The sequence below is a fragment of the Pseudopipra pipra genome, chromosome 2 (genome assembly GCF_036250125.1).
Source record: "Pseudopipra pipra isolate bDixPip1 chromosome 2, bDixPip1.hap1, whole genome shotgun sequence".
In the NCBI taxonomy this organism is placed as follows: Eukaryota; Metazoa; Chordata; class Aves; order Passeriformes; family Pipridae; genus Pseudopipra; species Pseudopipra pipra.
In genome coordinates this window covers 181,292-194,934 of record NC_087550.1, presented here as the reverse complement: position 1 = coordinate 194,934, position 13,643 = coordinate 181,292, and the positions used below count along the sequence as shown (strand labels likewise).

General features: G+C 62.3%; 2 protein-coding genes across 2 annotated transcripts in view; both read left to right on the top strand.

Annotated features, from left to right (window-relative positions):
- Positions 1 to 4,251, top strand: part of CLPB (ClpB family mitochondrial disaggregase) — a 52,709-nt gene extending 48,458 nt beyond the window's left edge. The window contains exons 13-16 of the mRNA XM_064642457.1: positions 1,553 to 1,626; positions 2,119 to 2,238; positions 2,688 to 2,792; positions 3,553 to 4,251. Of these exons, the coding sequence (XP_064498527.1) occupies positions 1,553 to 1,626; positions 2,119 to 2,238; positions 2,688 to 2,792; positions 3,553 to 3,792 (539 nt within the window). The 3' untranslated portion in view covers positions 3,793 to 4,251. The remainder of the gene's footprint in view (positions 1 to 1,552; positions 1,627 to 2,118; positions 2,239 to 2,687; positions 2,793 to 3,552) is intronic.
- A 3,724-nt stretch (positions 4,252 to 7,975) lies between these two features.
- On the top strand, positions 7,976 to 13,362 carry PHOX2A (paired like homeobox 2A). The gene is made up of 3 exons (XM_064642482.1): positions 7,976 to 8,289; positions 10,040 to 10,227; positions 11,704 to 13,362. The coding sequence occupies exons 1-3, from the start codon at positions 8,082 to 8,084 to the stop codon at positions 12,130 to 12,132; spliced, it is 825 nt and encodes a 274-aa protein (XP_064498552.1). The 5' UTR covers positions 7,976 to 8,081; the 3' UTR covers positions 12,133 to 13,362.
- Positions 13,363 to 13,643: the final 281 nt, after the last annotated feature.

Sequence of the window (13,643 nt, the reverse complement as noted above, 5' to 3'; positions counted from 1 at the left end):
CACAGCAGCTGCCCTCAGTTGGGTTTCAGGAAGCTCCTGCCCATTTCCCGGGCTCTCAGCGTGGAGATGTGGTGGCAGGAGGTCACTCTAAGTGCCTGATGGGCAGATAAATGGAAAGATAAAGGGAAGGAGCTGCTTCCCCAGCGGCTCCACATCCACCAGCGGCAGCAGCAGATACTACACGTGGGAAATGTGAATGCTGGTGGCAGCACTGGCTCCTCTGCCTTCCCCAGCTCTCCTCTGCCAGAACACTGGCATGGGCCTGATGGCATCCCTGCCCGTGGCAGAGGAGTTGGAACTGGATGAGGGGATTCCAGAGTGCCCTGCACTACTTTGAGCATTAGGGAGGACCCCCTAACTCCCTACAACTGCCTGAACTGAGGTTGTAGCCAAGTAGGCATCAGTCTCTTATCCCAGGTAAAAAGTGTTAGGACAAGAGAAAATGGTCTCAGTTTATGCCAGGCGAGGTTTAGGTTGGATATTGGGAAAATTTCTTCCTTGAAAGGGTTGTCCAGCTCTGGCACAGCTGCCCAGGGCAGTGATGGGGTCATGAGTCCTGGAGGGATTTAAAAAGCCATGTAGATGTGGCACTTGGGAACGTGGTTTAGTGGGGGGCTTGGCAGTGCTGGGGGAATGACTGGACTCGATGGTCTCAGAGGGCTTTTCCAACCCAAACAGTTCCGTGGTTCTGTGTCAGCACTGGATTTGGTCCAGTGGAGCCTGAGAACCCCTCCTGCCACTGCTGGTGAGGGGCAGTGATCTGCATCGAGACTGCAAAGCTGGAATGGGCTCCCAGCACCCAGCGTGGGTCTCCCTCCTCTCCCCTGCCCTGCATGTCAGAATCCCATCCAGAGCACAGGGATCTCCCTGGGAGCATCCTGGTGCTGAGCAGCACACGAAGCTCTAGGGGTGCAGAACGAGTGAAGCTGTGCCAGGAACTGGGGTGATGAAGACAAAGAGGAAGGTGGCCTTGAAAGGCAGACAGGTGACCCTGCGGCCGAGTATCCGGAGTGGCTGGGAGCCAGGATTCAGGAGCAGCCAGACCCTGGCTCCATCTGCAGTCAGCAGAGGGAAGTAGAGGTCGGCCAGAGCGGTGCCACAGACACCCTGAACATGAGTTTGGTGTTTGCTGGGGAGACCAGGGACTGCTCTGTGCTGGCAGAGCAGCCCCAGGGGGTCAGCCTGCTCTGTGTATCACGTCATCCGTGGCCATGGAGCCTGAGTGGGCACTCCAGCTGCCCGAAACCTCCAGGAGCAGCTCCTGGACTCATGGGGCTGGAACAGAGGCAGAGCCAGGGCTCTTCAATTGAGGGAGCCATGTCAGCACAGGGTGTTCCCCTGGGGCACCACATGACACCCAGAACTGCTGTCCACAGTGCCAAATGCAGGAACATGCTGCTGCCAAACCAAACTGCTGGCACATGTGGAGGTCCCAGGTCTGTCCTGCAGCAACCCCCAGGCCCCCCTCCCCCTCCATTCCATCTTGTCCAGACAGGGAGGAAGCCTCTGTCCCACTGTCCCCACTGACACCTCCTGTTCCCCTCTCTTCCAGAGGATGTCCAGATGGCTGACAAGATCACCATCTCCAAGCAGTTCAAGGAGAAGGTTATTCGCCCCATTTTGAAGGTATGGATGGTGTTTTCATGGCTCCTGTTTCACGTGTCCTGAGTTTTGGTCCCAGTTTCCTTCCCTGAGATATCCATGTTCCTCTCCCAGCTGTGAGAGAAGGGGTGTGGCTTCACTAAAAGTGATGGAGGGACCTTTCAGCAAGGTCAGAGCCCAGCAAAAATAAATTACAGCTTCTTCTTGGAGCAGAGCCACGATGTGGGATGGGAAAGGGACATGGGATGGGAAGTACTGTGGTACAGTTTGGGGGTTCTCTGTTCTCCCAAGGTCAGGAAAACCTGACTGCAGCAGCATCCCCATGACCTTCGGTTTCTTTGTTTCTGAAGCACCTCAGGGTGCTATCCAGCTCCATGGCATGGGATTACATGGATGCTGGGAGCTGTGGGAGGTCGGGTGATCCCCAGGGAGCTCACTCTGCAGTGCCACTGTTACTGCTGTCCCCATCGGGGTCACCAGCCCTGTCCCTGCTGACCTCCCCCTTTGTCCCTGCAGGCTCACTTCAGACGGGATGAATTCCTGGGGAGGATCAATGAAATTGTCTATTTTCTTCCTTTTTGCCACTCGGAGCTCATCCAGCTGGTCAACAAGGAGCTCAGCTTTTGGGCCAGAAAGGTACAAACCCATCAGTGGCTTTAGAGGGGACTTCTCAAAATAACTCTGGAGGAAATCAATGCCAGAGCCTCTGCCCTGGGATGAACACAATGATGTGTCTCTTTACCATCATCTTGCACGCTGTTGAACGTGGGGTGCTGGGGAGGGTCAGGACCTCTGGGGGCAGCAGGGACGGTTCCTCCTGGGCTGGGGTAGGGGTGAGCTCTGAGCCACCATCAGAAATGTCATCTATCTGATTGGTCTTTGTGTATCTGAGCTCTCCAGGGGCTAAATGGGATTTGAGTGACCCTTTGCTGCCGTGGGCCTGGCCTGTTGGAGCTCTGCCCTTCCCAGGGACTCTCAGCACCCCACCACGGCATCCCCACTGCTCACGGAGTGAGTGGGGTGCCAGGCTTGCTGGGAGGCATCCGTAACTCCTCCTCCTCTTCCTCCTCTTCCTCCCCTGGCAGGCCAAGGCGAGGCACAACATCACTCTGCTGTGGGACAGGGAGGTCATGGACGTGCTGGCCGACGGCTACAACCTGCACTACGGCGCCCGCTCCATCAAACACGAGGTGAAGGAGGGGGGCACCTGGGGGGAGTGCTCAGTGTCACATCCAGCCCCACTGCCCAGGGGCAGCCAGGAGGGTTGGAAAGACATCAAAAGAGACTTGGATCTCCTGGAGCAAGGCCAGAGAATGTCATGGAGATGCTTCTTGGGCTGGAGCCCCTCTGCTCTGGAGCCAGGCTGGGAGAGCTGGGGGGGTTCACCTGGAGAAGAGAAGGCTCCAGGGAGAGCTGAGAGCCCCTTCCAGTACCTAAAGGGGTTCCAGGAGAGCTGGAGAGGGACTGGGGACAAGGGCCTGGAGAGGCAGGGCAAAGGGGAATGGCTTCAAACTGACAGTAGATTTAGATTGAGTATTGAGAAGGAATTTTTGGCTGTGAGGGTGGGCTCTGGCACAGGTTGCCCAGAGAAGCTGTGGCTGCTCCATCCCTGGAAGTGTCCCAGGCCAGGTTGGATGGGGCTTGGAGCAGCCTGGGATAGTGGGAGGTGTCCCTGCCCATGGCAGTGGTGGGGTGAAATGGGGTGAGCTTTAAAAAGTCCTTTCCAATCCAAACCATTCCATGACTGTGTGGATCTCATCCTCCTCGTCCCAGGGGAGATGTCTGTGGTCTCAGGGAGGAAGCAGCACAGCCACACTCCATAGACAGGGAATAAGTGGGATGGAGGAGGAGGTTCCATGATCCTGTGCTGCCCAAGGGTGGATGGAGCTACTTGGCTCCATGAGAGGCTTCCCAGAGGGTTTTCCTATCGGGATCTGGTCTGTCCCTCAGGTGGAGCGTCGCGTGGTGAACCAGCTGGCAGCCGCCTACGAGCAGGACCTGCTGCCACACGGCTGCACTCTCAGGATCACCGTGGAGGACTCAGACAAGCAGCTGCTGAAAAGCACAGAGAGCACGGAAAAATCCAAGGTGCCAACCCTGCGGCTGGAGATCGTGGAGAAGGACAGCAAGGCCCGGAAACTGGAGATCCAGGCACCGCTGAACCCCGAAAACATCACTTACTTCTTGTAGGCAGCACTGGGCACTCCCGGCGGCAATAAAACACCCCAAGAGTCAGAGTGAGCGGTGTCAGAAAGGGCAGAGCCACAGTCCTGCCACCGCCAGGCACGGGCACGGACATGGACACGGGCACAGACACAGACATGGGCAGGAGCTGCCCCGGGGGGGCACCAAGGGCTCTCTGGGGGTGCAGCTGTGGGTGATGAGGTGCCCTGGTGCCATCAGGGGTGGGTCGGTGGAGGGTCCTGAGGTGTCACGGGGTGTTGGAGCTTTTTAAGGAAGGGGGAAGCGATTGTGGACCATGCAGGAGCCGGGATGGATTTGTCATTCTCATGGGAGGGGGCTCGCTGGGATAGCTGGGCTGGCAAGGTGGGCACAGGGACCGAGTGTGAGTGTAAAAGCCACCAGGCTCCTGCTCTGTATCGTCCCCATTTCTCTTTATTTGTGGCAATAAACATGCCATGCACATCCCACCCTCTGCGTCCCCAGGAGCGGCCGTGGGGATCACCCATCCCCATCCCAGGGGACTCCTGTGTCTCCTGCTCATCACCAGAAACCAGGAACGTCACTGAGAGCTGGGAACACAGCTGTGAGCTGGGACCATCACTGTCACATCTCCCCAGCCCAGCCAGGTGACATCCTGGTGCAAAATCCTTGCTGAATCTTTTTCTCCCGACCTTGTTCCAGGAAGTATTTAATATCTTGGGTGTAACTGAGTTGTCCAAACACAGAGCCCCCCCATGGTGGCTCCTCCAGGGACCTCCTTGTGATGGCATAGGGGATATGATCACCACCAGAGCTACCCCAGCCATGGATTTTGAAGAGTAGAACATGAAATACAGATGGAAATTGACCCCCCCCAGGATTACCGAGCCCCAAATCACTATCCCTTGGGATGGGGACAGGGACGGATTGGAGGTGGCAGCAAGCTGCCAGGGTCCCCATTGCACTGTGACCCCCTGCCCCTGTGTTCCCATGGGTTTGGTGCTGGTGCTCATTTTCCAGGGATACAAAGAGGTTTGGTGGGGGCTGCTTTGAGTCCCCTTCCCATCCCAGCAGCCTTTTCCTGGCTTAATCCTGAGGACTGGAGCAGGATCCCATCCCTGGAGGGTTTTGGAGCGTCACCAAGCTCTGCTGGAGCCTCCCAAAGTCAAGTTCACTCCCATAGGTGCACATGGGTGTGCACTGAGGTGTGCACGGGTGTGCCTGTGTGTGCATGGGAGCACATAGGTGTGTGTGTGAGTGTGCACTGACATTGCCTGTGTGTGAGTGTGCACTGACATTGCCTGTGTGTGAGTGTGCACTGACATTGCCTGTGTGTGAGTTTGCACTGACATTGCCTGTGTTGGGTGTGCACTGACATTGCCTGTGTGTGAGTGTGCACTGACATTGCCTGTGTGTGAGTTTGCACTGACATTGCCTGTGTTGGGTGTGCACTGACATTGCCTGTGTTGGGTGTGCACTGACATTGCCTGTGTGTGAGTGTGCACTGACATTGCCTGTGTTGGGTGTGCACTGACATTGCCTGTGTGTGAGTGTGCACTGACATTGCCTGTGTGCAGGTGTGCACTGACATTGCCTGTGTGTGAGTGTGCACTGACATTGCCTGTGTGTGTGTGAGTGTGCACTGACATTGCCTGTGTGTGAGTGTGCACTGACATTGCCTGTGTGTGAGTTTGCACTGACATTGCCTGTGTTGGGTGTGCACTGACATTGCCTGTGTGTGAGTGTGCACTGACATTGCCTGTGTTGGGTGTGCACTGACATTGCCTGTGTGCAGGTGTGCAGGAGCATGGTGGGTGTGCCCCTCTGTGCACAGGTGCTCCCTGGGCTGTGCTCTCAGGGGTGGGTGTGTGTGCACGGGTGTGCACCGGCCCGTGGGGACGAGCTGGGGCCGTGTGGGCCCTCCCTGACCCTTTGAGGTGATTTTCTTGGTGCCAGTGCAGGAGAATGTGCTCCCACCACCAGGAGCAGTGCCTGGGAGCACGGGATTCGGAGGGAGAACCACGGGGCTGTGCCAAGGACATTCAATTCCCAGCACCCCAGCCCTGTGCTGGTTCTTGTTCGGTCAGGGTGGCGGGTCCTGGTGGTGTGGGGGCTCAGGGCACCCCGGAGCACGCTGGCTTTGTCCCCAGGAAGAATGTGGCAGCACAGCTGGGAGCAGCCATGGGGCTGAGGGACCCACAAGGACCCCCCAGCAACTAAACTGGGGGACTCCACGGGGTGGTGAAGGCTGAGGGTTCTGGGAGGGTTCTGGGGGTGATGGAGTGGGTGCTACCACCCCACCCAAGCTGGGGCTAGAGCTGGGGGGCCCTGGGGTGTGAACATAGGGGATCCTGTGGAGGAGTCCTGTCAGAGGGGATCCCATCAGCACGGGACCTGTTGGAGAGGTCCCACAGGAAGGAGTCTCCCCATCGGAGGGGTCCCTTTGGAGTGGTCCTATCAGAGGGGGTCCCATCTGGAGAGGGTCCCATCACCCCACACACACAGCTCCAGGAGGGCCCCAACAGTCCCGGGCAGACAGACAGCCCCAAGCCCACAGGCAGCCCATTAGTGCCAAATGGGATGGAGGGACATGGGTCCCTCCCATCTCCCCTACTGTGCCCAGCCCTCCCCACTGCCAATGCCACCCGTTCTGTGGGCAGGAGGTGTCAGCCTCCACCCCCCTTCCCACTCGGCAACACTGGGGACAGCTGGGCACCCCTGCTGCCAGCACCCATCTCCCTTCATCCACCAAAATCCGGAGGGATCACCCACATCCACGGGAGCCGCGGGGATGCAGAGCAACAACCTGGCCCTACCCTCCAGCTGCGCCCTATCCTACTCCCCTTCACGTCCCTCTCCCTCTGCTCTCCCCCTTCATCTCCCTCCTCCTCCTCACCCCCCCAGCTGCCCCCGGCTCTGGGTAGCACCAGCAGCTCCTTGCGTGGCAGATTGCTGCCTAATTAGTTTAGAGGGAAAACTTAATTGAATTAACTTTTCACAGCTCCAGCAGCCCGACAGTGGGGCCTCGCTCCGCGCCAGCCCCGCGCCCTGATCGAATTAACTTGTTTAGCAACCTGCCCGCTCGGCCGCGCAGCTGGGGTGGGCGCGGGGGGGCACCGGCAGCACCCACCGGGGGCCCGGCGAGGGAGCGGAGACGGAGCTGACCCGGCCGGGGGCGGTGGGAGCTGCTCCCAGGGAAGGAAGTCCAGGAGGGAGCAGGACCCTATGGGCCTTGAGACGTGGGGAAGAATGCGGGATGAGCATGGGGCAGGGTGTAGGGCAGGAGATGGGCCAAGATATAGGGCAGGAGGTGGGGCAGGATGCGGGATTGGATACAGGGAAGGACAGGTTCGAGCTGATTCCACAGGACCCAGTCAGGGTCCGTTCTCCTTCTTCCCTCCCGGGGGGCCCAAAGCCCCTCGCTGGGCGCAATTAGACTTTTAAATCCTCTTTAGTGAAAGTGTTTGTCTTGAAAATGTCCCAAATCCTGCCAAATCCTCCCCAAATCCCCCTGCATCCCCCCCGGCCCCGTGCCCCCCTCTGGTGCCGCTGAAAGGGGCAAACCTTTTGCCTTGGCCCCTGCGCGGGAGGTGGGCGGGATGGGATGCTTTGAAATTCATCCGGCTTGAAAATTGGGGATGGAGGTGTCAAAGGCCAGAGCCCCCCCAAGGAGAGGGGCGTGGGGCTGAGCACCCCTCCGGAGCCCGCTGCTCCCCCCGCGCACCCAGGGACGGCGGAGGGCACCCAGGGGTGGGGGGTGGCGTTGCTGCCCTCCTGCCCCTGGGATGCTCAGCCCCGGAGGCACGGGATGGGACGGGACGGGATGAGGATGGGATGGCACGGGCACAGGAATGGAGATGGGGATGAGATGCAGATGGGATGGGATAGGATGGGATGGGATGGGGCTGGGGACAGAGAAGATACAGAAGAATGATTGGGGACACCGGGGGACCGTCCCGGCGCTGGTCCCGGGGGGGCCCCGCCGAGTGCTGCTCCGGGGGGTGCTGAGGGGCCGCTTCCCCCGCCCGCCCCGAAGTGGCGGCTGCTGGGGTCGGCTCGAGGAGGGGGGTGCGGGCGCCCACGAAGGGTTAAGGGGGGCGGGGGGCTGCGGGGAGGGGGGTGTCGGCTCCGCCCGCTCCCGCCGTCCCCGGGAGATATTGTCATGCAAAAGCCCCCGGCGAGCGCAGCCTTTGTCCGCGCTCCCCCCGCCAGTATATTAACGGGCCGGGGCGGCGGCGGCGGGGGCGGGCGGGGGCCCGGCGGGCAGGAGGCGGCGGGGACGGGCGGGCGGCAGCCGGGGCCGCGCCGGGCTCGCCATGGACTACTCCTACCTCAACTCCTACGAGTCCTGCGTGGCCGCCATGGAGGCGAGCTACGAGTTCAGCCCCTGCAGCCAGGCGGGCTCCTTCCAGTACAGCCCCATGCGGGGGGGCTTCGGGCCCGCGCCCGCCTGCGCCCCCCTCGCCTCCGCCAGCTGCGCCCTGGGCGCCCTCCGCGACCACCAGCCCTCGCCCTACTCGGCAGGTAACGGAGCGGGACCCCCCGAGCCACCAGGGACACCCCCCGAGCAGCCCCAGGACGGGCGCAAGGAAGCGGCCGCGCCGTCGGGGTTGGAGGGGACCGAAGCTGGCGGGGACCGGGGCCGGCGGTTGCCGGCGGTGTCTGGGTTTGGTGCCATCGGTTCCCGGAGCCGTCGGTGTCCCGTACCGTCGGTGCTCGATGCCGTCGGCGCGCGGTATCGTCAGGACTCGATGCCGCCGGTGCCCATTACTGCCGGTGCCCATTACTGCCGGTGCCCGGTACCTCCGGTGCCCGGTACCTCCGGTGCCCGATCTCATCAATTCCCGGTGCCGTCGTTGCCCTGTCAGTGCTCGGTGCCGTCGGTGCCCGTTACCATCGGTTCCCGGTGCCGACAGTGCCCGTTACTGCCGATTCCTGGTGCCGCTGGAGCCCGGCACTGTCAGGACTCGCAGCTATCGTTTCCCGGTGCCGTTGGCGACAGACATCGTCGGTCCCCGGTGCCGACAGTGCCCGGTACTGTCGGCTCTCGGTACCGTCAGCGCAAGCTGCCGTCAGTGCCCGGTCGCTGTCCGTTTTCGGTGCCGCCGGTGCTGGGTACTGTCAGGGCTCGCTGCCGTCGGTAACCGCTGCTGTCGGTGCCGTCAATTCCCGGTGACATCGATTCCCGGTGCTGTTGATTCCTGGTACTGCCGGTGCTGGGTCCCGCCGGTTCCCAGTGCCGCCGGTGCCCGCAGCCCGGGCTGACTCCGGCCCGGTCCCACCGCCCCCGCTCCCGGTTTCCCCGCTCTCGTCCGCCGGCGGGGACGGGCCCCCCGAGCACGGCCACGGTTCCCCCGGGGTCCCCGGCGCGGCGGCAGCCCCGGAACGGGGCTGGGGAAGATCCCCATCGCCGGGACCCCCTTCCCCGCTCCGCATTCGTTGACGCCGCGGAGGCGCTGCCCGGGGATGCGCCCACAACGAAAGAGCTGCCGATCGGTATCGGCCGCCCCACCCGCACCGGCGCCGCATCGCCCCCCCATCCCCGCTCGCACCCCGAGGCCCCGCATCCCGCCGGCAACGAAGGAACGGGGCCAGGGGCGCGGCGGGGGCAGCGACTCAGCCCTGCCCTCGTCCTTCTCACCCTGCCCGCGGGGTCCTGCCCGGTCGGTTCCTGCACGGTTTATCCTGCCTGAATCATCGCACCCGCTCCATCCCCCCGTCCATCCCTGCCCGGTGCACCCCTTCCCAATTCACCCCTGCCCAGTTCATCCTTCCAGCTCCATCCCTGCTCATCTATCCCTGGCCGGTATTCCCTGCCCGATCCATCCCTGCACATTCATCTCTTCCCGGTCCATTCCTTCTCGGTCCGTCCCTGCCCCGTTCATGCTGCCCGGTATGTCTCTGCCCTGTGCATTCCTGCTCGGTCCGTTCCTTCTTGGTCCATTCCTTCCCGGTTCATCACTTCACGATTCACCCCTTCCCGGTCCATTCCTGCCCAGTCCATCCCTTCCCAGTTCACCCCTGCCCTGTGTATCCTTCCCGGTTCATCTGTCCCTGGCCAATGTCCCCTACCCGGTCCATCCCTTCCCGTTCATCCCTTCGCGGTCCCTCCTTTTCTGGTTCATCCCTGCCCCATTCATCCTGTCCAGCTTGTCCCTTCCTGGTCCATCCCTGCCAGTCCATTCCCGCCTGGTACCCCCTGCCCGGTGCTCCCCGGTGCCCACCGCTGCCCTCCTGCTGTACCGGTCCCACTGACGCCTCGTTTCCCTCCCAGTTCCCTACAAATTCTTCTCGGACCCGTCGGGGATCAACGAGAAGCGGAAGCAGCGGCGGATCCGGACGACTTTCACCAGCTCCCAGCTGAAGGAGCTGGAGAGGGTCTTTGCCGAGACCCACTACCCCGACATCTACACCCGCGAGGAGCTGGCCCTCAAGATCGACCTCACCGAGGCCCGGGTGCAGGTCAGCTCGGGGAGGGGGGGATGGGGTTGCGAGGTTGGGGATGAAGGAACGGGGGGATCTAATCCCACCAGAGCGGGGATCCTGACTGTGGGACGCTGCCGCTGTCCCCCTGTGTTGGGATGGAGGGCGGGGGGGACTCGGCCTCAGCCGCACCACAGTCGGGGACACGCTGCGGGGCACCGCCCTGCTCTGATGGGGACTGCGGGGGTACCCCCGGCGCTCAGCCTGGCTCCCAGCAGAGGAGGGGCATCGGTTCATGCCACGGCACTGTCACTGCCACCGATTATTTAGTCCGATCCCAAACACCCGGAGGTTTGTGAGAGTCCGGGGAGGACAGAGAGTGGCGCCGTTGTGGGTGCAGACCCCCCCTTTTTTCTGGGTGCAGACGCTGCCTATATCAGTACAGATTTCTCTTGGTGGATGCAGAGTCCCCCGTGTGGGTGCAGATCCTCTTTTGTGAGTGCAGACCCCCTGTGTTAGTGCAGAACCCTCTTTGTGGGTGTAGAACCCCCTGTGTTAGTGCAGAACCCTCTTTGTGAGTGCAGAACCCTCTTTGTGAGTGCAGAACCCTCTTTGTGAGTGCAGAACCCTCTTTGTGAGTGCAGAACCCCCTGTGTTAGTGCAGAACCCCCTGTGTTAGTGCAGAACCCTCTTTGTGAGTGCAGAACCCTCTTTGTGAGTGCAGAACCCCCCGTGTTAGTGCAGAACCCCCCGTGTTAGTGCAGAACCCCCCGTGTTAGTGCAGAACCCCCTGTGTTAGTGCAGAACCCTCTTTGTGAGTGCAGAACCCTCTTTGTGAGTTCTGAACCCCCTGTGTTAGTGCAGAACCCTCTTTGTGAGTTCTGAACCCCCTGTGTTAGTGCAGAATCGTCTTTGTGAGTGCAGAACCCTCTTTGTGAGTGCAGAACCCTCTTTGTGAGTGCAGAACCCCCTGTGTTAGTGCAGAACCTTCTTTGTGAGTGCAGAAACCCCTGTGTTAGTGTAGAACCCTCTTTGTGAGTGCAGAACCCCCTTTGTCAGAACACCTGTCCTCATAGGGATGTAGGGACCCACAGGACTGGGGGGGTCCCGGCCCCAAGGATGGGGGGACCCACAGGGCTGCGGGGGGGATGGTTTGTGGAGCCGACCCCACCATCGGCACCACGGGGAGCAGGAGAGGTGCCCGCTGTGGGGGTGGGCTCTGACCCTGTGAGGTGCACGTGTGGGTGCAGCAGGGGCCCTGGCAATGCCCCCTCACCGTTTCTCTCCCCCACTGTCGCCGATGCTCATGCGAGTGCCCGTCATCGACCTCACAAATCCACATTGTTGTGGATATGGGGATCCCTCTGGTGCTGCGGGAAACATTTCCCCCGTGGGAATGGGGGGCTGTGAGGGGAACCTCAAGGCCTGGGGAGGAGCTGCCTCTGCACCCACAGGCTCCCCAAACGCCCAGGGACGGTGGTGTGGGGTGCTCCCATCCCCTCCATCCCCCCCCAGGTGTGGTTCCAGAACCGTCGAGCCAAATTCCGCAAGCAGGAGCGTGCGGCCAATGCCAAGGGTGCCAGCGGCACCGGCACCACCGGGAAGAAGTCGGAGCCGCGTTCTTCCTCAGAAGATGACGAATCCAAGGAATCCAACTGCAGCCCGACGCCGGACAGCACGGCGTCCCTGCCTGCCGCTGCCATCGGCAGCCCCGGCGGCAGCCTGAGCCCCAGCCCCGGCGCGGGGGCACCCATGGGACCCGGCCATGCCCCCCAGCCCCTCAAGGCGCCCCTCTGGGCAGGGGTGGGGGGTGGCAGCGGTGCCCCCAACGCGGCCGAGCTGCTGAAAGCCTGGCAGCCCACTGAGGCTGTGCCGGGACCCTTCTCTGGTGTCCTCTCCTCCTTCCATCGGAAACCCAACGGCATCAAAACAAACCTCTTCTGATCACTGAGTCACCGGATACGGCTGCCCCCAAATCCCCCCCAGCCCTCATCCTGCACCCCCCACCCGCTGCCCCCGCCACGGACCCAGCCACGACGCTTCAGCAAACGGGGGGATGGAGCAGGGACCGCCCCGCGCCACCTCCCGGACCCTGCGCCAGCGGGATGGACCCGGAGCTGGGGCAGCTCCCACCGGCACCGTGTGGGTGCTGCGGGACCGCGGGGGTGCGGGGCGGGGGCGGCACCGCCGTGCTCAGCCGGCACGCCCCCGGCACAGCCTTCGCTTCTGGGGGCTCCCGGTGCGCTCCAGGGCTGGGGGCGGGTGCAGGGCTCCCCACAGCACCGCGGGTGCTCCGGTACCCCGGTGCCCGCCCCAGGAGAACCCCCTCCGATGGGCTTTGCCGCTGGGCTGGGGGTGAGGAAGCACTTTATGGGGCGGGGTCTGGGGGCCACGGGGTGGGCGTTGCTGGGGAGTGTGGCAGGGAGACGCTCCTCGGTGTGGGGAGGGGATGCCCCCCAAATCCTGCCTGCTGACAGGGATCCCCCCCAGCAGCACCCTGACGCGGTAGGACTGGAGGTGAGAAGACTCCGTTCCCCAAGATTTTGGGGAGTAAAAGCAGGGCCGGGGGGTTCAGCGCTCGCCAGCATTGCCGTGGGTGCTGCCCACGGGGACGGGGCACCAGAACGGCTGGCTGGGGGTGAGGTGGCCCCCCGAGAGGGGACTGGTGAGGGATGGAAGCCCTGGAGCAGCCAGTGAGACCCCTCGGGGGAGCAGGAACCCCTCTGAACAACCGGTGGGACCCCTTGGAGGAGCCGGGACCCCCCAGAGCAGCCAGTGGGAGTCCCTGGAGCAGCTGGTGGGACCCCTCAGAGTAGCCAGGACCCCTCACCAGCAGCAGGATGGGTGCTCCCGCTGCAGCTGCCACGGGTGCAGTCAGGACCCTCCAGCACAACATCCAGATCTCACAAAGGGTCCCCAGCAGGGGGCTGGGATGCTGGTGGGACCCCTTGCACCCACCCCCCCTGCACTGGTGCTGCCGTGCCGGTTGGCTCCGTGGCATGGTGAGCATGCTGGCAGCCCACCCACGTGTCCTCGTCCACCCCCCCGTCTCCCCCAGTGCCTCCGAGGTGAGGTCCCCACTTTTCTTTCGTTTTTTTTTTTAACCATTCTGTAATTTATTGCCCATGTTTGCAAATGCCACCAATCCAAATAAAACTTAATTTATTGATGCTGCTGCTGGCCCCCAGCCCTCGCTGCGCCCCCCACAAGGGCTGCAGGGGTGGGGGGCTGCATGGCCCCCACCCCTGAGCTATCCAAAACCTGCCATAGCCCCCTAGGTGATGCCACAGACCCCCACCACCTTAGGGATTATTTTGGGTGCCCCCCTCCCAAAGACCTCAAGGAGCTGTAGGGAGCTGGGGGAGCACCACATGGGAAGCCCCTGAAGTGGGGTGAGGAGAGGGATGCCCCACACAGCCCCTCTGGCCTCTTGGGGCCCTTTGGGGGTGGTGATG

Bases quoted from the DNA above. Each gene is read 5' to 3' on its own strand.
- PHOX2A (XM_064642482.1), top strand. From the start codon at position 8,082: ATGGACTACTCCTACCTCAACTCCTACGAGTCCTGCGTGGCCGCCATG. The intron at 8,290-10,039 runs GTAACGGAGCGG...TTTCCCTCCCAG, and splicing joins GCCCTCGCCCTACTCGGCAG to TTCCCTACAAATTCTTCTCG. The intron at 10,228-11,703 runs GTCAGCTCGGGG...ATCCCCCCCCAG, and splicing joins TCACCGAGGCCCGGGTGCAG to GTGTGGTTCCAGAACCGTCG.